At 46.1% G+C, this 26,820-nt stretch overlaps 1 protein-coding gene across 1 annotated transcript in view; it reads right to left on the reverse strand.

Moving 5' to 3' along the window:
* herc1 (HECT and RLD domain containing E3 ubiquitin protein ligase family member 1) overlaps positions 1-26,820 on the reverse strand; it is a 139,367-nt gene that overhangs the window by 90,537 nt on the left and 22,010 nt on the right. The window contains exons 12-23 of the mRNA XM_080770003.1: positions 25,456-25,621; positions 23,864-23,989; positions 16,508-16,729; positions 15,365-15,517; positions 13,496-13,628; positions 12,664-12,855; positions 11,935-12,162; positions 9,884-10,057; positions 9,211-9,325; positions 7,410-7,530; positions 6,738-6,909; positions 5,220-5,339 (exon numbers count right to left, since the gene is read on the reverse strand). Coding sequence (XP_080626129.1) covers positions 5,220-5,339; positions 6,738-6,909; positions 7,410-7,530; positions 9,211-9,325; positions 9,884-10,057; positions 11,935-12,162; positions 12,664-12,855; positions 13,496-13,628; positions 15,365-15,517; positions 16,508-16,729; positions 23,864-23,989; positions 25,456-25,621 — 1,922 coding nt within the window. The remainder of the gene's footprint in view (positions 1-5,219; positions 5,340-6,737; positions 6,910-7,409; positions 7,531-9,210; positions 9,326-9,883; positions 10,058-11,934; positions 12,163-12,663; positions 12,856-13,495; positions 13,629-15,364; positions 15,518-16,507; positions 16,730-23,863; positions 23,990-25,455; positions 25,622-26,820) is intronic.

Below are 26,820 nucleotides of genomic sequence, written 5' to 3' on the forward strand. Positions count from 1 at the left end.
ATGTTAAGGCAGAAGACCAAGATTACTTGCGGTTCCTTTGGTGGGACAATGGAGATCTCGAAAGCCAACCTTCCATCTATCGGATGAAGGTCCACTTGTTTGGTGCAGCGTCGTCACCTGGCTGTGCCAACTATGGGCTGAAGCACGTCGCTGCTGAAGGACAAGGAAACTTTAGTGACGACACCGTAAGGTTCATTCAACGGAACTTCTACGTTGATGATGGATTGTCAAGTGTAGCATCTGAAGACCAAGCGATCCAACTGGTGAAAGAAGCAAGAGAGCTTTGCAGCACAGGCAAACTCAGGCTGCATAAGTTTATCTCTAACAGCAAGGCGGTCCTAGACACAATCCCAAAAGAAGAATGTGCTGCAGCTGCCAAAGACAAGGACATGGCACTGGGTGAACTGCACATGGAAAGAGCACTCGGTGTGCAGTGGTGCGTGGCTTCTGATGAGTTCCAGTTCAGAGTAATCGTCAAAGAGAATCCACTTACTCGAAGAGGAGTCCTGTCCACAGTCGCTTCAGTCTACGACCCTCTTGGATTTGTGGCACCGTTCATCTTGTTGGGAAAGCAGATCCTGCAGCAGATGTGTCGTGACAAGCTCAGTTGGGATGACACCTTACCTGATGACCTACGACCTCTGTGGGAAAGCTGGCTTCAAGACCTGCGAAATCTAGCTGAGGTGAAGATTCCAAGATGCTACATTCCATCAAGCTTCAAGGTCCAACACTACGAACTCCACCATTTCGCCGATGCCAGTGAGTCAGGCTATGGAGAGTGCTCGTACCTCAGAGCAGTGAGTACGTCAAGTGAAGTCCACTGTTCCTTTGTAATGGGAAAGTCGAGAGTCGCTCCTACTAAGGTCACAACCATACCAAGACTCGAGCTGTCAGCAGCAGTGGTAGCTGTCCGCACCAGTGACATGCTCAAGAAAGAACTGGAAATAGAATGCCTACAAGAAGTCTTCTGGACTGATTCAAGAGTGGTCCTTGGTTACATCAATAATGAAGCCAGAAGATTTCACGTGTTTGTGGCAAATCGTGTGGAACGCATCAAGCAAAGCACAGAGTCTACACAATGGAAGTATGTGGCTTCAGAAGATAATCCAGCAGACCACGCCTCAAGAGGTCTCACAGCAGAGCAACTGGTATCCTCTAACTGGTTCACAGGCCCAGACTTTCTTTGGCAGAAGGAGTTACCAAGTGGAGATGTCAAGGTGGGAGAGATCACATATGACGATCCTGAACTTAAGAAGGTCCAGGTTCTCGACACCCAGGCGAAAGAAGTCAAGTCGCTGCTAGATCGCCTACACAAGTTTTCAGACTGGTCCAGAATGGTGAAAGCTATCGCCAGACTCCAGCGCCATGTGAAAGAAATTAAAGGGCTTCAGCCAAAGTCCTGTGAAGCCAGCAGTTTAGAGGAAAGGAGAGAAGCGGAGTTGACCATAATCAAGATGGTTCAAGAAGCAACCTTCTCACAAGATATACAGTTACTCCAAAGTGACAAGGAGACGCCAGTCAAGGGCAAAGCCAATAAGTTGCACCGGTTAAGTCCATTCCTGGATGACCAAGGTGTCCTCAGAGTTGGAGGCCGCTTAACTCATGCTGCCCTACATCCACAGGTGAAGCATCCAGCGGTCCTTCCAAAGGACAGTCATGTGTCAAATTTACTTGTCAAGCACTATCATGAAAGAGTGTACCATCAAGGACGAGGAATGACCATGAATGCACTCCGATCTAATGGCATATGGATACTGGGCTGCAGCAAGGCTGTATCATCTCATATCTACAAGTGCACTAAGTGCAGGAAGTTCAGAAGATGCACTGAACAGCAGAAAATGTCAGACCTTCCAGAGGACAGAATGGAAACAGCTCCTCCATTCACCTACTGCGGTATGGACTGTTTTGGACCATTCTACGTAAAGGAAGGAAGGAAAGAGCTAAAGCGTTATGGATTGTTACTCACCTGCATGTGTTCCAGAGCGGTTCACATTGAGATGCTTGACGACATGACCACGGATGCCTTCATTAACGCACTGCGTTCATTCATCGCCATTCGTGGAAAGGTACGTCAGATAAGAAGTGATCAAGGAACAAACTTCGTCGGAGCGAGACGAGAGTTTGCTGAAGCATTGAAAGAAATGGATCAGGAAGAGCTCAAGCAGCTTGGATGTGAGTTCATCATGAACACCCCAGCTTCAAGTCATATGGGTGGCGTCTGGGAAAGACAAATTCGCACCATAAGAAGTGTCTTGACGTCCATTCTAGAACAGTCAGCTACGCAGCTTGACTGCTCCTCTCTAAGAACGTTCCTGTATGAAGTCATGGCAATAGTGAACAGTAGACCTCTGACCACTGATTGTCTGAATGATTCATCCAGTCCAGAGCCCCTGACACCAAACCACATTTTGACCATGAAGTCCACGATACTCGCTCCACCTCCTGGGAAGTTCGTCAAGGAAGATCTATACCTCCGCAAGAGATGGCGTCGAGTTCAATTCTTATCCAACCACTTCTGGACAAGATGGAAGAAGGAGTACCTCCTGAGCCTCCAACAGAGGCAGAAGTGGACCAAAGATCGCAGGAATGCAAAGGTCTGCGATGTTGTACTCCTGCAAGATGATACTACACCACGTAACCAGTGGAGGATGGCAAAGGTTATCGAAGTGTACCCAGGAAAGGATGGGAAGGTGCGAAGACTCAAGTTGCTCATCAGCGACTCAACCCTTGATGAGAAAGGAAAGCGCATCTCCAAACCTGTCCACCTGGAAAGGCCCATCCATAAGACGGTGACGCTGATGGAAGCAGACTGAAGACTCCGGTCTCTCTCTTTCTGTTTCCTCCCTCTTCTCTCTCTATCTGTCTCACTATAGGTGCAGTCATGGTGATCGTTCTCTGGGGAAGCCAAGGACTGAAGTTTCGTTTTTTTTGTTTATCTTTTCTACTCAGTATGTTGTCTCTCAATAGTTGAAGAAAATATAACATATACATGTGATATGTTTTGGTGGGAGTGTAACTGCCTCTGTGTCAGTCAGCGCAGTATTTCTGAGTTATTTATTTTGGTAGGAACCAAAGTTCTCTAAGGCGGAACCTTTGTTTTATATCGCCCGTTTCCGTCAAGACATACTTTTAGCGTAACACTCGTCCAAGAAAGTCCGCGGATTTAGTACATGTTTCTCAGTGTATATTGCATCTGCAAGCTAGTTCATAGCATCAAGATGGACAATCATACAGAATAATACCAAGCTACACAATTCTCTTCATACAATGCAGCTACTAAGGTACAGTTTGCTGACTTTTTGTGTGTTGTTTTGTCCATTGTTTTGTATTGAATTGTTGGATGTTGTTAAACAGCTAAGGGCTAACAAATGTATTTGCTGCAGTCAATTATATGTTGGGCTGTAGTTTGTCAGATGTGGTCTTTGTGTTTAATGTGGATTATGTAACCAAGGTTCATTTGTGTATACAGTAATTGAAAGTGACGACATTATCAAGACAATGTTGAGAGATTACTGTATGCGTTTGTTTATTATTTTGACTAGTGATTATTGTATTTGTGTACATGTTTTGATTACAGTTTTCACGGTCTGGATGAACCGAATAAATCCTGCCAGTAAATTAAAAACTCGTTGCTGTCGTCTGTACTGAGGGAATTACAATGGGGGTCAGTAGCCTATGCATGTCAAACTGGGCATCCTTTTCAAATGGGGTCTTGCACTGAAAATGAATTTTCAGTGCAAGACCTCGACCTTCCGCGTGCCGACTTGGCCCCCAGCCTGGTACCCTAGTCAAAATATGGCCCTTGAGGAAAATGTATTGGGGAACCCTGATGTACAGTAAGAATAATACATGTAAAAAGAAAAAACTCAATATTTTGCTAGCTTTAGTTATAATAATAGTTTATTCTTGTTTTCTACATGAATATAACCACATTATAACCATTATATATATTATTATTTTGGCAAAATATGACTCCTAACGTTGTTGAAGTGGGACTCATCTAAAAGACCATCCTTGCATATGGTGATAAATTATCGTATCGTTATACAATGTCTCCACGATTATGCCTAAGTAACTTGAACAATAACCCTAAAAGAACGCATGGGGAAATATCATTGGTGATAATATCATGTAATCGTGATACATGCTTGAAAAGATATCGTGACGCAGGCCGCGTTCCCACACATTTTTTCCAATGAAATTTCAAAACATTTCCAGGATATTTAACCCAATTTCCAGGACTATATAACAGTCTGCACAGGTTGGTGTAATGTGACAAAGGAACAGACCTACAAGCTATAACTACGCAACACGCTGAGCCAACTGTGAGCTTGTAGATCTGTTATTTTTGTCACGCCCTGTATACATTATGCTGCAATCACGCAGCCCGTCAAAGTAATTTCTAATTTCAGAATTTCATGATTGTGGGAACCCTGGAAACCCAGTGTTGTTTTGGCAGCACATTTTTATTTGAGTTTTAGTCATAGTCTTTTGAATAGTTTACATTTAGTTTTAGTCACCTGGAATGTTTTTGTGTTAGTATAGTTTTAGTCGACTAAATATCATAAGATTTTAGTCGACTAAATCTACAGTTGATTTAGTCGACTAAAATGGATTTTGGCAGACCTTGATGCCGTCGTAATGACTCGGGCTCTGGGGCTGCGACGCGTTGTGAGCTTGTAGATCGGCTAAGTTCAGCATGCAACCAAGTGTAAAATTACTTGTACTTGATCTCTTGTCCACTAGACCCTCCCTAGCATTTTAGTCTAGGTTTTTATTTGTTGACTGCCATTAGATTTGTTTGTCATATGAAAGCAGGGAATCATAGCTTCAAATTGAAATATTGGTTGTTCAGTTTGACCCACCAGTTTTGGAGATGTGGCTTATAGAGTAATGTCTTGATGTCAGCATTTATTTCATATTTACATTTCAGCTCTGACACTTATTTCACTAATTTCAGACATGCTTTAGTATGAGTCTGCCTGTGCTTTTAACACATTTTGGAATACTGTACAAAAAAAAAAAAAAAATCTCCTCTGGTGAAAGCAGGAGGTTGCGTGATGGCAGGCTTTCAGTCAAATCTGGTCACATGCCCTAGTTTTAGTCATAATAGCATAGTTTTCATTTAGTTTCCATAATTCCATTTAGTAGGTAGTCGACGAACATATTTTGTCATAGTTTTAGTGGAGGTGATATTGTATTGTGTCCATATCACCCACCCCTCTCTCCTCCCGATCCGCTGCGGGACGCAGCCCCGTGGCCCAGGCTGCTGCTGTTGGCCCGCTCGCGCTCTCGGCTGCGAGCCGCATCCCGTGCTGAGAGGAAACATTGGAAAATTTCTGTGTTGTGCAACACGGCACATACACATGCGCGCACACACACACACGCAGCACAAAGGAACATAAAGACACACACACACACACACAGACAGACACAGACACACACAAACAAGACAATGGTGTTGCGTTAGAGTGCAAGCCGCTGCATCCATTAAACACCACACCGAAACCCCGTGGTTCCCAAAGTGGGGTCCGGGGACCCCCAGGGGTCCCCCTGGAGTTCCAGGGGGTCCCCAGCTAAATGATAGTTTGTAACCAAATGGACCCTTATGGGTCTGTTACTATGTTAAATTAAAATGGTTGAAAATCACTGCTAGAGCTGTAAAAATATTCTCTTATGGGAGGTGAGGTCCCTGGCATATATTTTTCAAATGGGGGGTCCGTGGGGCAAATTATTTGACTGTCGGCTGTTATTTGCCTTTTTTTTTTTTTTACAACATTGGTGTCTGCAGTTATGCAGCCGATGTGTCGAGTCCTGATTTGTAATTACTTTCAGCCATGATGTCATTAGAGGACGGAACCACACACACACGCCCACACCCACCCACACACACACACACACACACACACACACAATGTGCTCAATCTGAAAGCATGAAATCCATATACCACTAATCAGACCGAGTCATACTTCATTGTACGATATGCGTTATCGCCACAACCTGATTTTAAAGGCGATATTATATTGTATCTACAGTAGGGGTGCACGATTATGAAATTATGACCGATATCCAATTATTTTCAGGGTCATATCTGACTTCAGAGCAACGCTCACCACTTACTCCCAACGGTCAGAGCAACGCTCACCACTTACTCCCAACGGTCAGAGCAACGAGCACCACTTACTCCCAGCGGTCATGACTTCAGAGCAACCAGCACCACTTACTTCCAGCGGTCATGACTTCAGAGCAACCAGCACCACTTACTCCCAGTGGTCATGACTTCAGAGCAACCAGCACCACTTACTTCCAGCGGTCATGACTTCAGAGCAACCAGCACCACTTACTCCCAGTGGTCATGACTTCAGAGCAACCAGCACCACTTACTCCCAGCGGTCATGACTTCAGAGCAACCAGCACCACTTACTCCCAGTGGTCATGACTTCAGAGCAACCAGCACCACTTACTTCCAGTGGTCATGACTTCAGAGCAACCAGCACCACTTACTCCCAGTGGTCATGACTTCAGAGCAACCAGCACCACTTACTCCCAGCGGTCATGACTTCAGAGCAACCAGCACCACTTACTCCCAGCGGTCATGACTTCAGAGCAACCAGCACCACTTACTTCCAGCGGTCATGACTTCAGAGCAACCAGCACCACTTACTTCCAGCGGTCATGACTTCAGAGCAACCAGCACCACTTACTCCCAACGGTCAGAGCAACCAGCACCACTTACTTCCAGCGGTCATGACTTCGTGGTCGTGGTCGTCCTCGTCGTCGTCCTGCTCCGGGTTGCCCTCCTCTCTCTCGCGGTCGGCCCTCTCCTCCAGCTCCGCCTCCTCGTCGATGGTGCGCGTGAACGAGTGCTCCTGGGGGTCCATCTCCAGGGAGTCCTGGTTGTCCGAGATCTGAGCACGATATAGCATATTATGACAAAAGGTGGTAACTTGGCCAATGGAATACAACCACCCTAAGGACTACTATCTGTACCAATTAGACCTACTGCACATGTAAACAGAGCTGCTATCTTTAAACATCTTAAATCTGAGTATATTGTATACTATTTAAATAGTCCTGAGAGAAGGTGCTGTGCTTTGTCCCAAAGTGACTGAAAACAATGCTGCCATTTGTTCCAAAAAGGCCCCTGTATAACATATATAACAATGCAATGTGACATAGCGGTTTACAAAATGCTGTGCCCACTCCAACTGTATATAATTTCATCAACTAGTTGAATAGTCGACTAGTTGCTTAAAGCCCTAATGCACACATTAATAAAGCACAAAAACAGAATACAGCTTTAAATAGGGACCCTTGCTTGACAATGCAGACATTAGGTTGAGCCTATGAAATTGTGTACAAACAAAAGAAAATGCTGAAGCTCAGTGTGTGGAGTGTGTTTCCTCACCCTCCTCTCCCGCGAGGAGGAACGAGTCTGGATGAAGTCCATGTTCTTGCAGGCCAGCAGACGGTTGCGCACCTTGTACACACTTCTGTAGACCTCCGCCAGGGACTTGCATGGCTGGTACCTGAAATATCAAACAATGTTAGAAGTCTATAGGATGAACTGCTCACAATGACTGTAACCGAGGCCAAGTATGGGGGTCTGGTCTGGGATAGTGGGATAGGTTATGATGTCAGAGAGGCACTCCGTTCCTTCGTAACAATGACCATTACAATGTTAGGAGTCCATTAGGCAATTCACACTGAGACGGACTGAATCCGTTTCATTGGAAACGTTTCCGAATACGGTTGCCTGGTCCCCGATGGCCATGATTCACATTGCCAGAGATTCAACAGCTCACCGGGTACACTTGCATAACACACTTTAATCCTCCAGATGGTGGTGTGCTTGATGGCTGGCACGCCCGCACACTGACCATCAACTCTGCGACATTGTCTCAAATAAATCCAGACACACATTGCATTGCCTCTTTGGCTCTTTGCCGTTATACTACTTCACCGTCAGCCTGCTTGCTATTCACTGTGTCAGTCAGTTCTGTGCTCCAGTGTTATGTTTGATTAGTTTGCTATGGATTCTACTTTAGCATTATTGTTATTTTGTTTTACTTTGGAAACTATGCCAAGCAAAGCCCAGGAGCCACGTGTAGTCCGCAGAATAAGATCAGTGTGCACTGCGGTGCTGCGCGTATATGCAGATTCAACAGGAGACGTGCGGCGTTGAGAAATGCGCTGGTGTTACGCGTCGTGCAGCGTCTGTGTGGTTTTTTTGTTGACACTTGGCTCGTCGACTAGATATTATGTCACGTTCATAAAAAAAAACAGTCCACTTCCTTTTTTAGGTACACATGCATTCACATTGGAACGATCCGTATCTGAATACACTTCAACGGTCCAGAGACCCGCCCCCCATGCGGTCCCAGGGACGGTTGGGCGATCCGCTCCCGGGAACGGTACGCATCATTCACACTACCACAACATCTTCGAAGTGGTCCCGAGTGCGCACCCGGGACCATAGTGTGAATTGCCCCTATAGGATGAACTGCTCACAATGACCATTACAATGTTAGGAGTCTATAGGATGAACTGCTCACAATGACCATTACAATGTTCTATAGGATGAACTGCTCACAATGACCATTACAATGTTCTATAAGATGAACTGCTCACAATGACCATTACAATGTTCTATAGGATGAACTGCTCACAATGACCATTACAATGTTCTATAGGATGAACTGCTCACAATGACCATTACAATGTTCTATAGGATGAACTGCTCACAATGACCATTACAATGTTCTATAGGATGAACTGCTCACAATGACCATTACAATGTTCTATAAGATGAACTGCTCACGATGACCATTACAATGTTCTATAAGATGAACTGCTCACAATGACCATTACAATGTTCTATAAGATGAACTGCTCACAATGACCATTACAATGAGGGCTATTCCAACTTAAGATCTTTTTTGTTTTTGGTCATTTAACTTTGTAATCATAACCGCATGAACTCGGGCCCAGCACTTTGTCACCACTTTGTCACCAAACCATTGATTTGCTCGAATCAGTTCTGATTCCATATATGGAATCAGAACTGCGATTTCCACCGAAAAGCTACACTTTTGCATGTCTGACCATTTTAAATATGTACTACTGTATGCCACTGGTTCTCAGCCTAGGATCTGTGAACCACCATAAGGTTCCAAATGGAGCCTTATGGGTCTGTTTAACTGCAGTACCTTCCCTCTCCACAGGCTTGGACCAGCAGACCTGTGTGCTTCAGTAAAGCTGCAAGGACGAATCTGGACACGGTGTCCAACAGGGACTCGTTGCTGAGAGACGCGTTGTCCCAGTCTGGAACGAGACACGCAGCAGGACGGGTTAGGCAGCACTTTATCTCTTACAGGATAGAATACATACAGTAGAATACTGTACAGTGTCGAACTAAAACTATGACGAAAACATGTTCGCCTTATTTTACTGACGAAAACTACAAAAAAAACGAAATAAAAACAAAACTATAACTAGATATACTGACAATTTCGTCAACAGATCAAACAGAACAGAGACTAGACTAAAATGTTACAGAGAGACTACAGGAGAAGAGATCATTTTATGATTGGTTGCGCTCGGGCTGTTGCACTCTGAAAATAGCAGATCTACAAGCTCACAACGTGTGGCAGCGTAGCTTGTACAGTAGATCTGCTATTTTCAGCATGCAACCAAGTGTAAAATCTGCCATCACACCTCCATCAAGACCCGCAAAAAATGCATTCTTGTCGACAAAAAAACAACTGTAGATTTAGTCTACTGAAATCGTATGATATTTAGTCGATTAAAACGAGACTAACACTAAAAACATGACAACAAGGGGGTTTATGACGACAACAAGCTCCTCCAGGACAGACAGACCTTTGCTGACGGCGTAGTCCTGCATGTTGATCCAGAGACTGTTCCCGGGCTCCTTGGTGGTTCCCAGGGCCAGCTCCACCAGGACGCTCACGTCGGGATGCAGGGTGCAATCCAACGGCTTCTGTTCCTCGTTCCCCGACAGCGCCGCCTCCAGGAACGAGCTGATGCAGCTGTCTGAAAGACGCCCGCAAGAAAACGTTCACACACACCGGCTAGTCCAAGGTTATTAAACACCGTAGTCTGGCGTCGATATCGGTAGAGGGCGCGAATCCACGGGTGCATGTACTTTTTATTTGCATTGTAATCACCCTAGGGGGATTTTAGATCGCCTCATATAAGAACTGTGTTTGAAAAATAATAAAACGGCCTGGGCCGGGGCGCAGTGGTCCAGGCACCTTGGCTGGTAGTCCAGTCTGGCAGTGTGCCGCGGGTTCGACTCCCGATCCCGACAGCCTTTACTGCATGTCACCCCCCCCATCTCTCTCCCCATTTCCTGTCAGCCTACTGTCTATCCCTCCATAAAAAAAAGGAGAAAAAAAAGATCAATCAAAAGAAGAATCAACTGACTGAGAGAAAACGCTATTGTTACTGCTGCTGAATTAGTTACATTTTCGCTAGAAACACTGTGTCATATATGAGTGACTGACGCCGAGACAGCTTGTTTATTTTTGGACCACAATTCTTATATGAAACGATTCTAAGATGACCCCATGTTATACTCCATAGAGAAATTACTTCCGTGAACCAGGCAGAACCAGCGAGTGACGTCAGGACTTTAGAACCAGGGGATGAGCGAGTGACGTCAGGACTTTAGAACCAGGGGATGAGCGAGTGACGTCAGGACTTCGGTGCCCTATTGTGTTACCACGATTATAGGTACGTCACAATGACATATTCAGCTGGTCAGAATTATTCAAGATAATTATGAGATTTCACCCATTAAGACCTGAGAACATTCCACAAAATGTCTTCTGAATCATGACAGTTTTCTGAAAAACCTTTGTTTCTTTATCATCTTATCAGACTATTTCATGTCAAGGAATGACATATATTTGGCCGCAAACCGCCGTCTCAAAATATGTTGTTTCAGGGACCTCGGCGCCGTGCTATGAGCTTGTAGATCTGCTATTTTTCAACAGCTAAAGTTTAAAGCTATGATGTGCCACAGGCACGTCCTCGGGTCTAAATGGGTCAAATAGCAGATCTACACGTTGTGACCTTCTACCTCAACAGTTTCCACTATATACATTATTAAATATGGCCTAATCTGGCCACAGTTTACTTTGATTACTGTTACCGATCATTGTCATTTATTTGTACATTTCAGTTATTGCTCATTATAACAGGTCATAATAACTTGCAAGCCATCATCTTCCGCCTAGTCTTGCGTTACCAGACCGTTGCCTCTCGCAATTTCCAAATTCTTCTGTCATACAGTCTGGAGCAACGGAAACTCTGATGAAAATATAAAGCGGAAGTGGAGCCTCCTCCCCACTTCAGTTTCGTCTTTGCAGTCGCGCAAATGTATCCTAATATAAATTAAAATCATCTAAGCATAATATAGCTTGCTGCTTAGCAGAAATGGAAGAAATAAGCTCTAAAGATATTTTAAAATATATTTTCGTGAAAGTATAAATGGCAGCTTCCTTCCTCGGATTTGGGGAGGTGTAGTTCCGGACTATAGCATTCGGACTCGGAGATAGTGGAATAGTTGTTGAGACAATACTGCCTCAGGCCGTTGCTGAATGGGGGGGTTTGAACAGTGTTGTTTTCGTCTAAAAATGTTCGTCGACTACCTTTTTTCACTGAAACTAAATGGAAACTAAGCTATGATGACTAAAACTAAGACGCCATCAAGGCCCGCCAAAATGCATCGACTAAATCAACTGTAGATTTATTCGACTTAAATCTCATGATATTTAGTCGACTGAAACTAGACTAACACTAAAAACATTCCAAGTGACTAAAATGTGACGGTAAGACTAAATGAAAACTATTCAAGAGACTATGACTAAAACTACAAATCTAAATTGTAGTACTGCCAAACCTACCTAGCTGTGGGATCTCCATCTCCAGGCCGTTGCTGAACAGGGGTGTTTTGAGCCAGTAGGCCGTGTCCTGCTCCTCCTGGGAGGTGGGGGCTCCCTGGAGCATGCCCCCCAGGCAGCGACCCACCAGCAGGGCCGCTGTCCTCTCCAGGTCCACCAGCCACACCCAGGACAGGGCCGGCGGAGCCAGGGACACCCCCGACAAGGATGACTCCACCAAGTCTGGGGTTCCTGCAGGGGAGAGAGACGGACCACGTTTGATGAGGCATGACAAGAAAGCAAATTGAGCTAGTATTCAAACTAGAAATTGCCACATTGCGAGATGGTATCAGTGTTGATTTTGTCGACTAAAACTAAGACGGACAACACTGACATACGCAGCCGATTTCAGTACTTGCGCGCTCTGCTTAACCCATTCTAGACGGGAACCCCGTTTGGTGTTTTAAGCATTATATTATACTTTAGCTGTTGAAAAATAGCAGATCTACAAGCTCGGCACTCGGTGCCGCGAAAAATCGTGAAAATGTGTCTCAAATCTTTGAATATATATTGTTACAGAGTCAACGTTTTTAACTCAAATCTTTGCTTCTGTGAGGGTCCCTAGGCGGCCCAATTACATATAATATTTGGGGTCCTTGACATGAAATATTGAGCACCACTGATATAGAAACATAGGTATTTCAGAACACTGTCATGATTTAGACGTCAGGCCTAAATGGGGTAATGAGTCACCATGCAGAGGCCACTGCAGCTCCTGGTCCTCCAGTGGGGAGGCAGCGGGCAGCAGTCTGTTCAGTCGGTCCAGAGGAGGCAGCAGGTCCAGCAGGAAGCTGAGCAGAGGCCTGGCCACCCACACCGGCAGCAACAGCAACGAGTTGATGATCTGGCACAGCATGCTGCCCGCTGCCGACACGTAGATCACATCTATAGGGAAACACAGACGTGTTACTAGTCGATAATCTGACACGTAGATCACATCTATAACACATTATAACACATTATAACACACTATATCACAGATCACATCTATAGGGAAACAGACATGTTACTAGTCGTTAATCTGACACATATATCCTATTTAGACATACTGTACACACACGTTATTAGTTTATCTAATATTTTCTTTAGTTTTGGTCTTCATCACCAGTGAGGAGAGGGAGGGCGATTGTTTTAGTTGCCTTAGGTTCATAACTTGTAATATGCTATTGGCTGTTTGTATTCTTTTTGGAAAAATATAAAAAGATACTCATGGAAAGGCTATATTATTTTACTTACTATATTGACCCTATACAATTTAGTAGAATTTAGTATGTAAGGTTATACACACTCAAATGGTATACCTGGTCAGATAATCACGGCATCAAGACCCACACATTTTGTTCGACTACGGTAAATCAACTGTAGATTTAGTCGACTAAAAACGTATGATATTTAGTCGACTGAAACTAGACTAACGCTAAAACATTCCAGGTGACTAAAATGTGACTAAAACTAAATGAAAACTATTCAAGAGACTAGGACTAAAACTGAAATCGCTGCCAAAAACAACAACATTGCTGCTCACCTTGTAGTTTTTCTCGGATGCTGCCGTTCCACGAGCTCTCTTTGATGAGTGTTGCGGAGCGGGAGAAGATGTCGGTGGCGTGAGGCAGCAGCAGCTGCAGGTGTTTGTGAAGCAGAGCCACGCTGCTGGAGTTCTGCATGAGGAAGCACAGTGGAGCACGTTATAGTTGTATAGCTGCTGGAGTTCTGCATGGGGAAGCACAGCGGAGCACATGACCGGTGGTCCACTGACAGCTATGCAAACACTCTTGTAAATTTTGTTTTAAAACCCTCTTATGGCCCTTGACGTAATTGACGTAATCGTTTAATTCCCTATAATCGGTGGCTTAATGTAGCAAAATGTAGCAACCTTTGGCTAGTTTGGTTAACGGCTGATGTAATCTACCTAAAACCGTCCGAAATCCTCGTGTGCACGCTCTCGCACACATGCGAGCAGTCTTTATGTGCATCGCTGCGTAAAATGCGATATTTGGGGCTTGATTAGAGCTTCATTTTACTTAAAATAAACGATGATAGCTTTGAATCCCGGACAGATGACTGTGTAACACAGTGCAGAAAGCTAGCGGATGTTGTGATCCGTTGAACCGGAAATGACATATATACATGATGATGACATGATGATATTTGGTCAAAATCGGCATAAGGGTGAATTATTTGTTCGGCCCAAAATATTGCGTTTGTTGTCATGATCTGTCACGATCCGAGGGGGGTTTGAGCACCCTTGGCAGTGATAAGAAGTCAGCACCCACTGCCGAGTGATTCCAAAACAAGACTGTAGACATCTCTACACAATGACTTATTATAATCCGAATATATAACAGATGTCTCACTAATAATTGAACAAGCTTGTTCCCACTGTATATTTTATTTGACGGCGACGCTTCCTCGTTGCTGGAAAAATACGAATTACAAAATAAAATAAAATAAACACAACACAAAATGAATAAGGGGGCAGTAATATGTGGAACTACTCTATGACAGTGTGGTCTTTATAAATGGGGTAAAAATGTGGAGTGTATATTACATTACACAGTAATACCAGTAGTACCTCGGTGACAGAGTTAATATGGCAGTAGGCCAGCAGCTGTTTCTGCAGGGAACACAGTGGGCTTACTGTACCTCGGTGACAGAGTTAATAATATACAGCAGTACTGTACCTCGGTGACAGAGTTAATATAGCAGTACTGTACCTCGGTGACAGAGTTAATATAGCAGTACTGTACCTCGGTGACAGAGTTAATAATATACAGCAGTACTGTACCTCGGTGACAGAGTTAATATAGCAGTACTGTACCTCGGTGACAGAGTTAATAATATACAGCAGTACTGTACCTCGGTGACAGAGTTAATAATATACAGCAGTACTGTACCTCGGTGACAGAGTTAATGTGGCAGTACTGTACCTCGGTGACAGAGTTAATGTGGCAGTACTGTACCTCGGTGACAGAGTTAATGTGGCAGTACTGTACCTCGGTGACAGAGTTAATGTGGCAGTACTGTACCTCGGTGACAGAGTTAATGTGGCAGTACTGTACCTCGGTGACAGAGTTAATGTGGCAGTACTGTACCTCGGTGACAGAGTTAATGTGGCAGTACTGTACCTCGGTGACAGAGTTAATGTGGCAGTACTGTACCTCGGTGACAGAGTTAATGTGGCAGTACTGTACCTCGGTGACAGAGTTAATGTGGCAGTACTGTACCTCGGTGACAGAGTTAATGTGGCAGTACTGTACCTCGGTGACAGAGTTAATGTGGCAGTACTGTACCTCGGTGACAGAGTTAATAATATACAGCAGTACTGTACCTCGGTGACAGAGTTAATGTGGCAGTACTGTACCTCGGTGACAGAGTTAATGTGGCAGTACTGTACCTCGGTGACAGAGTTAATGTGGCAGTACGCCAGCAGCTGTTTCTGCAGGGAACACAGTAGCTGGTGGAGGTGGGCTGGCTGGCTGCTGTCGGAGGAAGACGTTCCCTGTTGCAGTTTGTCACTGTTCTTCTCAAGCTCTCCAAATGCTTGATCCTGGACAAATAAAAACATACACACAGACACGCACACATACTGAAACATGCTCCAGCACATTGGCTTTCAACCAGTGGTCTTCGAGGGGATTCCAGGTTGTCCCGAGTTAAATGATGGTAACCAAATGGACCCAGCTGCGTTCAGACTTCAGACCTGAATGAATAAATTTGCCTTGGATCGTTCAGTTTGTACCGTGGCAGGTCGCACCCCGCCCGTTTGTGCAATTCTCGTCTTTCATTGCATTGGCTTTGTATGTAATCGCACTACTGCTGTAGTCTGGCAGACAGGTGCAGGTACATGGAAATTACTTGGGTTAGTTTTGGTTTTTTTGTGCTTGAGAGAGAGAGGGAAGAGAGCAGCCAAAAACCACAGGTCGGATTATGACTCTTCAAGAGTTGTGTTAATGTGTACATATGCACAAACAACAAACATAAAACTTTGAAAGTTTTTTTATGCTCTCAGGGTCATGGGGGTCTGGGGCCTAAAACGCATATCGTTACCGTTAGGAAGAAACCAACTAACTCCATTTTGGAGGGTTTTGATTTAGTTTTTTTGCATAAATCAGTGCTATTGTTTCGAAAACATTGAACCAATGGAAAGTTACTTTCCCAACTCCACCAACTTTGATGGGGCAGTATTGCTTTGTTTAAAAAATATATTTTAAATATATACAAGCTCATAGCACGGCACCGAGTGCCACACTACGAGCTTGTAGATCTGCTATTTTTGAAAAATCTTGAAAATTTGTGCAAATCTTTGAATATATATTCTTTCAGAGTGACCGTTTTTAACTAAAATCTTTGCTTCTGGGGGAGTCCCTGCCCCTGGAACAATATATTTTCAGATGGGGGTCGGTGGCCAAATACAGATAATTCTGGGCGTCCTTGACAAAAGGTTTGAGCACCACTGATATAGAAACATAGTTTATTTTTTCTTCAGAAAACGACTTTAGAATGGTCCTCAGCTCTAAATGGGAGGGCTTCTTCTTACGGTGTAGAAGCCCAGGTTCCGTAGCAGGGTCTTCATAAGGATCTCAGCCAGGTGGGTGTCTGGGTGGCTGGCCAGGGGGCCGTAGGCCGGGTCCAGGGGCGCAGCGAAGCCCAGGCCCGAGGTGAGGACGTCGGGGCCGTCGGCAGGTGAACTGTAGCCCAGCAACGAGGCCACATGCGTGTGGTCCTGAAGACTGGTCAAGATGATGTCCAGCTGCATCCTCTGCGCACGCACACACACGCGCACACGCACACACACACACACACACACACACACACACACACACACACACACACACACACACACACAGGAAATTACAGCTGCACAAAGTAAAGGACCAATACGTGTTTTGAACAAACAAATATAGAGAGATTTTCATAGGCATTATGTTGACAATGACAAAAATACAAAATGTAACAAGGCCGGTTTTAGCAGGGGAGTTAAATGAGCATCAATGAATGAAGTGTCAACTTATCACAGATTTCATGTTTGTTTTAATGCCTTTTAGACCACATTTAAGCCTTAAACTCTAAATATTATAATTGTATTTAAAAGAAAACACTATTTAGAGCATTTTAAGACTTAAACCGTTTCTCCATTGCATGCCAATCTACAAGTAGATCGTCCAATTTGTATTTGATCTAGTTTCGACACGCTCTAAGGTTCATGTGCTTAAAAGGGCAGATTCACACCGAGTCCGTTTGATTCTAACTGTTCCCGAATACGGTTCTATTTCGTCCCTGCTGACCGCCAGAGGCGGTGCTTTAAGCATGAATATGTCCTTCGCGCATGCGTCGTCGAGTGTTGTATACAAACAAAGTCAATTTTGACCCCGTGATGACCCGAAGTAGTCTATATCTTCCGGCAGTCTGCAGGGGATCAGTCTCTAATTTTTCTCGCGCGTCGTGGTGAGAAATTTGCACTGGGCTGCGAGGTATTGCTATGCAATACAATATGCAGCTACGGTGCCTGTACCTGGTCGCCGGTAGTTCTGTGACGGCGTGACTGCCTGTCGGAGTAGCGTTTGTTCGCCCTCCAGGAACTGCGACTATGGTTTTCTATCTCCTCGATGAATGGAGTTTATTTCGCGGATTCACATGGACGCAGGAGCGTCCAATCTCTCTCGCCGGTAAGGAAGGCTAACCCCCCTCGGACAAAAGGTACGTTATCGTTTAAAGTGGTGCTATCCCCGCTAAACAGACGTCCAAATGATATGATATATTTTATCATGGCATAACCTCTTGGGAGTATAGGCTGCGTTTGCGCCGCCTCCCTGCTCTGCAGACGAGGCTTGTTCGACTGCGAACGCTAACAGACGTTCAAATCATATGATATATTTTATCATGGCATAACCTCTTGGGAGTATAGGCTGCGTTTGCGCCGCCTCCCTGCTCTGCATACAAGTTTTGTTCGACTGTGAACGCTAGCGCTTATTATTATAATAATAATAATAATTAATTGCATTATTATAGCGTTTTTCCCAAGTGCTCAAAGCGCTTTACAATGATTCATTCATTCATACATTGGGAGGTATAAGTGACTATAAGACTTGCCGAAGGATAAGAACACTGTCATATTACCTTCGTTTGATAAACACGCTACTTTAAAGCTTTGTTTAGCCCCTGCTGATGGCAAGCACTGTTGCTACATAGTATACTCTCAGCAGTCGACATATAACTTATGACTTAAGTTAGTTAAGGCTAACCGGCATTTTCTGTTGACAAGCCCCGCTGGCCAAAGCCATACAGGGGCCTATATATATATATTGGTATATATATATACCAATATTGGCAGCATTCAAGCTTAACTGCTTTTGCGAATAGCTTGTATTCTTGTTGTTATTATTAGCCCGGTACAGGAGCAGCTACCTGCGTCCTCCCAGGGTATTGATGTTGCTACCAGTATAGTCTGTAGCTAAATAGCTATTGGTGTACATAGCCTGTCTGGTTGTTAACCCAGCTGGCCCCCAGCAGTGGGCCTAGCTGAAGCTGCTACCGTATGTATTATTATACAGTATTATCTTATATTATTTATTTTAATGTGAAGCACTTTGAGTTACATTTTATGTATGAAAATGTGCTATATAAATAAAGTTTATTGTTATTATTATGTCGGGAGCTCAAAGCTCCATTGACAGTTTTTTGCATATACAGTGGGTGCAACTTGGTTTGTCCACCTGTAGGTCCCATTAACCCAGCTGGTCCCCAGCACAGGGTATCTGGCGCTGCTGCCAGCGTAGCTCACAGCAGCTACCAGTAGTTTAAAGCTAAAGCTGTTTATGAACAGGCTATAGCTTGTCTTGTTTTTGGTAGCCCAGCTGGTCTCCAGCATAGATCTCTAACTGGCGCTGCTACCTGTAGTTGTAGCCCAAGCGCTTATTATACTATCTAAGATAAAAAAAGCTATCTGTGTATAGCTTGCTTTACTGTTTGTTGGCCCAGCTGGTACAGGGCAGGCAGCGTATGCGCTCCGCTCCTCCAGCATACGGCCAGCTTGATGTTACTTACTACTAATGTTTGTTAGCTCAAGCATTTATTAACAGCTATCAGGGCATAGCTTGTTCTGTTCATTAGCTGCAGCTGATACAGGCAGCGTACACGCTCCCTTCCTTCGGCAGGTGCAGGCCCCTATTGGTGGAGCTATCGGTTGTAGCCTTTTCTCCAAAACTAGCTTGTGTCGGTTTATTTAACCAAACCTCTGGCTGGGGTAGGCAGCGTTAGTGCTCCCTCCTCCCAGCATGAATGCGTAGTAGTGCACACTTGACTAGTGTATTGGAAGGGTCTTTTGTTTCGCTCTGGACTAGCAAACATAAATTACAATAGTCTGGTTGCCCTTTTAGGGCAACCACACTAATAATAATGCACTTGGAGTTTGGATAAACGTCATAGTGCTGGGATAAGCGTTCGCATAGGAACACTACAGCTGCTACATAGCAGCGTCTAAACCTTGACTGGAGGCTACTTTATTATCATAATTTATAAGTAAGCCTCCGCCGGGGGTACAGGTAGCGTACGAGCTCCCCTCCCCCACCGCGACCATGCAGGTCGCACAGTATCTAACAGCAACGTTTGTGTGCTGTTTCTATGATGCACTTTACATCTGGTTGAATCAAAGTGCTACAATGAGCATTTGCATAAAACGTAAATGCATGCTGCGGCAGGTATAGCAGCATTCAGTTTTTTGATTAAGTCATTAGATGCCGATCTAAGTTAAAGCCTCTGCTGGTACAGGCAGCGTCCGCGCTCCCTTCCTACAGCATACGGCTCCACCCCTAGCAACCAGTAGCGTCCGCGCCCTGGGCTAGTTGGGACTGGTGTGCACCAGCCGGTCCAAAGGAACCAGTGCCACCACAACTGAAAGCTCCCGCTTTTTGTACCTCGAAAGCCTCTGCTGGTACAGGCAGCGTACGCGCCTCCTCCCCCCAGCATACGGCCAACACCTAGCAACCAGCAGCGTCCGCGCCCTGGGCTAGTTGGGACTTGTGCGCACCGGCCGGTCCAGAGTAACCGGTGCCACCACAATGGAGAGCTCCCACTTTTGTACCTCTTTTGAAGCTCTCCTTCAGCCGTGAGCCGACCTTGGTCCTGCCCCGTGTGCCAGGAGGAAAAGGTCTGACCGCTGGCTACAGCAGATCCGAGAGGGCTCAGCTATCTGCGGAGTTGGCCCACATGAGGTCCATGCTCACTTCGGATGACACCTAGGCACCTCGGAGGGTGCCGAAGCGCCTCCCTCTCTGATGCCACAGCTGACTCGAGGTTGATGTGCTCTCCCCGACAGCTTACGCTATGCACTTCCATGACTATGAGGAAGATGCAGAAGGCAGTGCCTCCCAGGCATCAGAGCCAGCCTCCCACTTCTCAGCTCATGCGCATAGCCGTGGAACGCATAGTAAAGCAGGCAGTCGGCTCCTCCAAGCGCCTTCTTCAGACGCGGCCTTGCTGTCTTCGCCGTCCCACACGCCTGTACCTGAGTCAGCTACAGGCCTGCCGGGCGGACGATCAGGACCTTCTCCCATCTCTATACCGATGGTGAAATCCTGGCAGCCCTGCCCTGATTGGAAAAAGTGTCCTGAGACAACCCGTTGCGACTTGACACTTTAATAGATTAGAACGCACAAGGCGATAAGGGCTGGCCTGGGTTACATGCCAGCCACCAAGCCTGTCACTGCATCCCTCATTGTGTTCTCCAACGAGGCCCGGCGGCAGAACGCTAGGTGACCTCGACCCCAGTACAGGAGCACAGGCAACCTGCTCACTGGGGCCTCCTTTTCACACCTAATAGTGGCAACGTTAATACTGGCTCAGCCACCTTTGGTGTATCACTGGAGGCATTGGCGTCATGTCCTCAGAGCACGGACGGCTGATGTCCATCGTATCTCTAGCCCGTCGCCAAGCCGGGTTTCCACAGTCAAGCTTGACTGATGAGACTAGGCCAACTCTCCGTAGTCTCCCTGAGGAGCCAGGAGCACTAGGTGGTTCAGCCGGGGCGAGAAGCACCGGAGCGAACCATCCAGGTGGGGAAGACCAGGCTGCAGCTTGTAGGCCTACAACACTCACGCCAAAGGGCCGAGCTCCAACATTGATGAAATCATCTTGACTGCCCTCGGAGCTCACGTATCACCGCCGGCCCACACTAGAGGCCAGCGTGTTCCCTGGCGTCCCACGCAGGGACCTGACTGTGACTCTCCGGGCTGTGCAGCGCCTTCTGACGCCAGCCCCCCATATCCGGCGGGTCAAAATGGCCATTATCAGCAACATGACGAGAGCCCTACTATCAGACCAGGAGTGATGTGTCCTCCTGCCCAAGGGCGCAACAGAGGCTGTATATCCTCAGTCACACTAAGGGAAGTCCGATCTACATACTTCCTTGTGACGCAAGACAGACGGGTGTCGACATGTCTTGAATCTGATGGGACCCAACAGGTTTATGAAGTTCGTGCCAGTCTACTGGGCCGAACACGGCAATGTGCTGGAGCGGCAAGTGGTGTGCTCCGCTCTACAGCACTTCCTGCCGTACAGGAGAGGCGAGCACATTCTCATACGCTCGGGCAACACCTCGATCGTGTATCACTTAAGTCATCGGGCAGGGCCACGTTTGCTTGGCTGCTGTAGGTGTCTATGGACCCCCCCCCTGACTCGGGCAGCCTCCCCGCCCGATCAGCCTATAGGCAAGTTGTCTGAGTGGAGAGCGGGACTACATGGTAGGCTCTCCCTCCCATCGAAAGCTTCCATGAGGGGAGCGGTACCCCATCCAGTGGTGGTGAACACTAATCAGAGGCTACCTCGGCAGAGCGGAGGTGGACCTCCTCACCCTGGACCTCACTAACCTCCCTGGTTCTCCCTAACGGAGACACCCAGCCCACCGGGCCAGGACGCAAGGGTCCGACGGTTTCATAGAACCTGAACGCCACAAATGGCTGTCAGCCTGCTGGACTTCTTAGGCGTCCTGCCACATAGCCAGTATGAACAGAACGACCTACATCGTTCCTGACACACATGGCCCTAAGCAGACCACCGCCCACAGGGCACTATCCTTTTAAATGCGCACTGCCAGAGGCACTGCATATGCCTTGCCACTGCCTCTCTGATACGACCAGCGCCTCAGAGTTATTTAGGAGGGTCACACCATACTGCTGGTTGCCCCCCCCCCCCCCCAGCCAAGAAGTACTTGGTCTCCTCTACTGAACAGACTCAGTCGGAGGACGCCATGGCGTCTCCCCGACAGAGGTCTCCCCAACTGGGAGGCGGTCGGATACGACATTCAAATGCTCAACGCCCCCAACTGTGCGTTTGGCCACTGGCGGCCCTGAACCGCTGTGTGGAACCAGCCAGGCATGCCACCCTGAATTCAAGGGTGACATCCATGACATCCATCAGGCTACTGTACGATAACCGATGGAACCTATTTCCAACTGAGGCCAGAGCAAAGACCTAGTGCGCTGCTCTGCCTACCTGTCTGGAGTTCCGCAGGCCCTCCTAGACAAGGGCTGATCTCCTACTCTAAAAGCATAAGTAGGGGCAATATCATGTTGATATGCTAGAATCAATATTGCTGTAACGAAGCGTGTCCGTGAGCGGCACGTCCTGTCTGTTAGTGACTTGCGTCCGAAGCAAAGCTCAGACGGCCTGAGTGGCTCTGTGGCCGAACAGTGTTCCTCCTGAGGGTGCTGTCACATACACACCTCAACCAGCCTATACGGCTAGCATAGTTTTACCCTCCACCAGGAGAGTGGATGGACGAGCGGGACCTATTGCGCCCAGTGTGGGCCCTGAGAGCCGCTTGTTAGACCTGCCGAATGCTTTCGGCGGTCAGAATGGCTGTTCCGTTGTGACGATGGCCCTTTCAAAGGTAGCGCTCTCTCCAGACAGCGCCCGCCCCACACTATTGTGGATGCCATCAACCACGTTTATGGGGCGAGTGATCGTACCTTACCATTTGGCGTGAGGTGCCACTCTTAACGGGAGCGTCCCCAAATCATGGGCTCCCCCGAGGGAAGTACCCCTGGAATATATCTGTGCCGCTGCCTCATGGGCATCACAGCGAGTTGTCTGTTCCTCTGGGTGAGTGTTGCCACTCCCCACCCGCTGGACGTGGTCCTCTTACGAGACTCCTCCAAGCCTACTCCTTATGGTTTGTGATCAGGATCCCTCGTGACTTGGCTGGCATAAGTCATTCATGCTTAAAGCACCGCCTCTGGCGGTCAGCAGGGACGAAATAGAACGATAGTTACGTATGTAACTACGGTTCTATGAGTCCCGAATGACCGCCAGAGGCACTCTGTCACTCAGAATCCTCGTGTTCGCGCGAGAAAATTCTGTAGAGACTGATCCCCTGCAGACTGCCGGAAGATATAGACTACTTCGGGTCATCACGGGGTCAAAATTGACTTTGTTTGTATACAACACTCGACGACGCATGCGCGAAGGACATATTCATGCTTAAAGCACCGCCTCTGGCGGTCATTCGGGACTCATAGAACCGTAGTTACATACGTAACTATCGTTGTCTGGTCTCCGCTTGCCGTGATTCACATTGGCCTTGATTCTTTTTCACCCCGAGTACACTTTCAACTGTTTTAGTGCTTTTACATTGCAGTGATCCGTATCCGAGTACACTTCTTTCAACTGTTTTAGTGCTTTTACATTGCAGTGATCCGTATCCGAGTACACTTCTTTCAACTGTTTTAGTGCTTTCACATTGAATCGATCCGTATCCGAGTACACTTCATTCAACTGTTTTCAATGCTTTCACAATGCGTATATCCGAGTACACTTCAATCAATCCCGAGACTATACCTCCATAGTGTGAATCTGCCCTAAGACCTTGTTTTCAGGATGCTCCCGTCCGTCAGTGTACCTGTCCTTTGGAGAGGCTCTCCCATCGGTCAGGGCCTTGTGGCAGCAGCGAGTGGAGCAGCTCCATCCGCTCTCTCAGAGGAGGAAGCAGCATGGTGGCTCCCACAGACAGAGTCTCGATCACCGCCTGACAACAACCACACCACATAAGACAACACATGGTAAATGGTACATTTATATAGCGCCTTTATCCAAGGCGCTTTTACATAGATTGTGCATTCTTTTTATTACATTCACCCATTCACACACACATTCATACACCGATGGCAGAGGAAACCATGCAAGGCACCAATCTGCACACCAGGAGCAATTAGGGGTTGCTCAAGGACATTTCAACACTAACTCTGGTGGAGCCCGGGTTCGAACTGACAACCTTGCGGTTCCCATCCAGCCACTCTACCCCTGAGCCACCGCCGCCCCCTAGTGGCCACTCTACCCCTGAGCCACCGCCCCCATCCAGATCACATCCCAACCTGTGGGCCGTGATGATGTAAGTGTGTGATTGGCTAAACGCTAAGATTTGAATGAACATTAATATGAAAACATTTAATGTAAAGAAAATTAACAAAAATCATGCTAGTGTGAAGTGAGTGGCCCTCTTATCACCATCATCAATCATACATCACATTCCGTGATCAGCCAATCAAATCATCACAAATGTGGTTCAGGCCAATCACAATTCTCTGCCCCTCACTATTAATTCTCAATATGTAACCCCTCGTACGGGTGTGTGTAAACAGAAGCATTGAAGATAAAAATGAAGATGGAAAGTGAGGACACGAATTGTGATTGGCCAGAATGAGATGTGAATGTTTTTATTGAAAAACTTGAAAAATTAGTTTTCATTGTGATACTGATAAATACTATGTTAATTCCATTGCCGGAAAATAATCAATGGATAAAAAATAAACCACCCGTTTTTCATATATTTTTGAGGGGCCAATGTCCAGCTTTTAGCGTAGACATACATTAAATGCCATTGACAACGAATGGCCATCTTTGAGTGTTTGTGTAAACACAAACATTGGAGACGAAGGTGAGGACTATTATCACTGGCTGGAATGAGATGATGTATTATGATGTATGATGATAAGAGCGCCCCTCACTTCACACGGGTGTGATTTTTTTATTAACGTGGCAGCAATGGCTTCATGTAATGGAAAAATCATGAAAATGTGGCACAAATCTTTGAATACCGGTATATATATATTCTTTAAGAGCGAAAATGTTTAACTTAAATCTCTGCTTCGGGGGGGGGGGGGTCCCCTGGAACAACATATTTTTGGGGGTCCATGACATGAAAAAGGTTGAGAATGACTGACATAGAAACATCGATTTTTCAGAAATCTGTCAGGATTTAGAAAACATTTTGTAGAATCTGTCTCAGGTCTAAATGGGTAAATACAGGGGTCCTCAACGTTTTTGGCTGGGGACCCCCAGAAATGCTTTGGCCATGTCTCGCGACCCCATGCACCACATACTATGTAAACTCTAAATTTCCATTTTCCAGCCATTCAGCTGAAAATAATTTGGGGACCCCCCAAAATAATTTGGCGACCCCCACGCGTGCGTGCGTGCGTGCGTGCGTCCTACCTCTTGTATCTCGTCGGGCACAGAGGAGTCCATCAGTCTGAACAGCAGGTTGCGCAGCGGCCTGGCCTGTCGACCAAGGATACTGGTGGCCACGCCCCCAGCCAGAGCCAGAGCGAGGTGATTGGAGAGCAGCCGCAGGCAGAGTTTGAGGAAGTTGTGATGTTCCCTGCAGGTTTCCACATTTATCAGCAAACACTCGTAAGAGGGTAGTGCTCCACATTCACTTAGCCCTCGACTATGCACATTATGTGAAATCACACACGCCCCTTTTAACCGTTTCGATCCATCCGTCGAGTCCACACGTCCTAGGGAATCCAATCGAGGGATGCATTGGACGTGTGTACAACACGTCCTAGCGCATCCTCAATGATATCAGGCGAGGGGAGAATATTCTGAATTTTTTCCTTTTTTTATTGTTTCAGTCGGACTCTCGGCCACCGTACTCCTATTTTGAAAATATCACTTCACAGTTCACAATGTGTGCCAGACTGCCTTACAGTGTTGATATCGTCGACTAATACTATGACGACAAATGTCCGTCGACTACCTTTTTTTCAGTGGTGAAAACTGAATAAAAAAATAAGCTATGATGACTAAAACTAAGAATATATATATTAGAAATTCCGTCAACAAATAAAAACTACACCAATATGTTAGGGAGGGACTAGTGGACAAGAGATCCAATTTTATGCTAGGTTGCATGCTGAAAATAGAAGATCTACAAGCTCACAACGCGTCACATTCTGAGCTTGTAGATCTGCTAATTTAAGAACAGAACCAAGTGTAAAATCAGCCATGACGACACCATTAAAGGAGAGTTTCGTGCTAGAAGGCTTTCTCACCTTTAGTTGGAATATTGTATCTGACCCTTTGCGTGAAAATGCAAAGGCTTGTGTGGGCACACACAATGTGTTAATTAATTCTATACGTGGCTCCCACAAGAGCAGCAGTATGGCTTGGCAGTGACGGGGCCTATTATTTATCACACAGAGTAATTGACATAAATGACTAAAACGAGGAGAGAAAATGAAAGACAAAGTATATGGCGCATGAGTAAAAAAAATGTTTTTGTTATTCCAAAACATGTTTAAAAATGAGGGTAGCAGTGGTGGTTGAGGGTGATTATGCTTCCCATGCTGTGCGTTGAGTGTTCCTGCAGTGCAGAGATAACAGTAGCCTTACCTTGTCTGTAGGGATGATTAACAGATGTTTCTGTCTACTATCTAGAGAGCCCTATAATAGATTATATAATAAATGTACAGTAAACATGATGAAAAACATGTTTTGTCAGAAGGCGGATATATGTAATGCACAGTATGTTTTATTCTTTATAACAAATCCAGTGTGTCTCCGTCTCTCACCCCT

The sequence above is a fragment of the Protomyctophum bolini genome, assembly GCF_963924005.1.
Source record: "Protomyctophum bolini genome assembly, chromosome: 1".
Classification (NCBI taxonomy): domain Eukaryota; kingdom Metazoa; phylum Chordata; class Actinopteri; order Myctophiformes; family Myctophidae; genus Protomyctophum; species Protomyctophum bolini.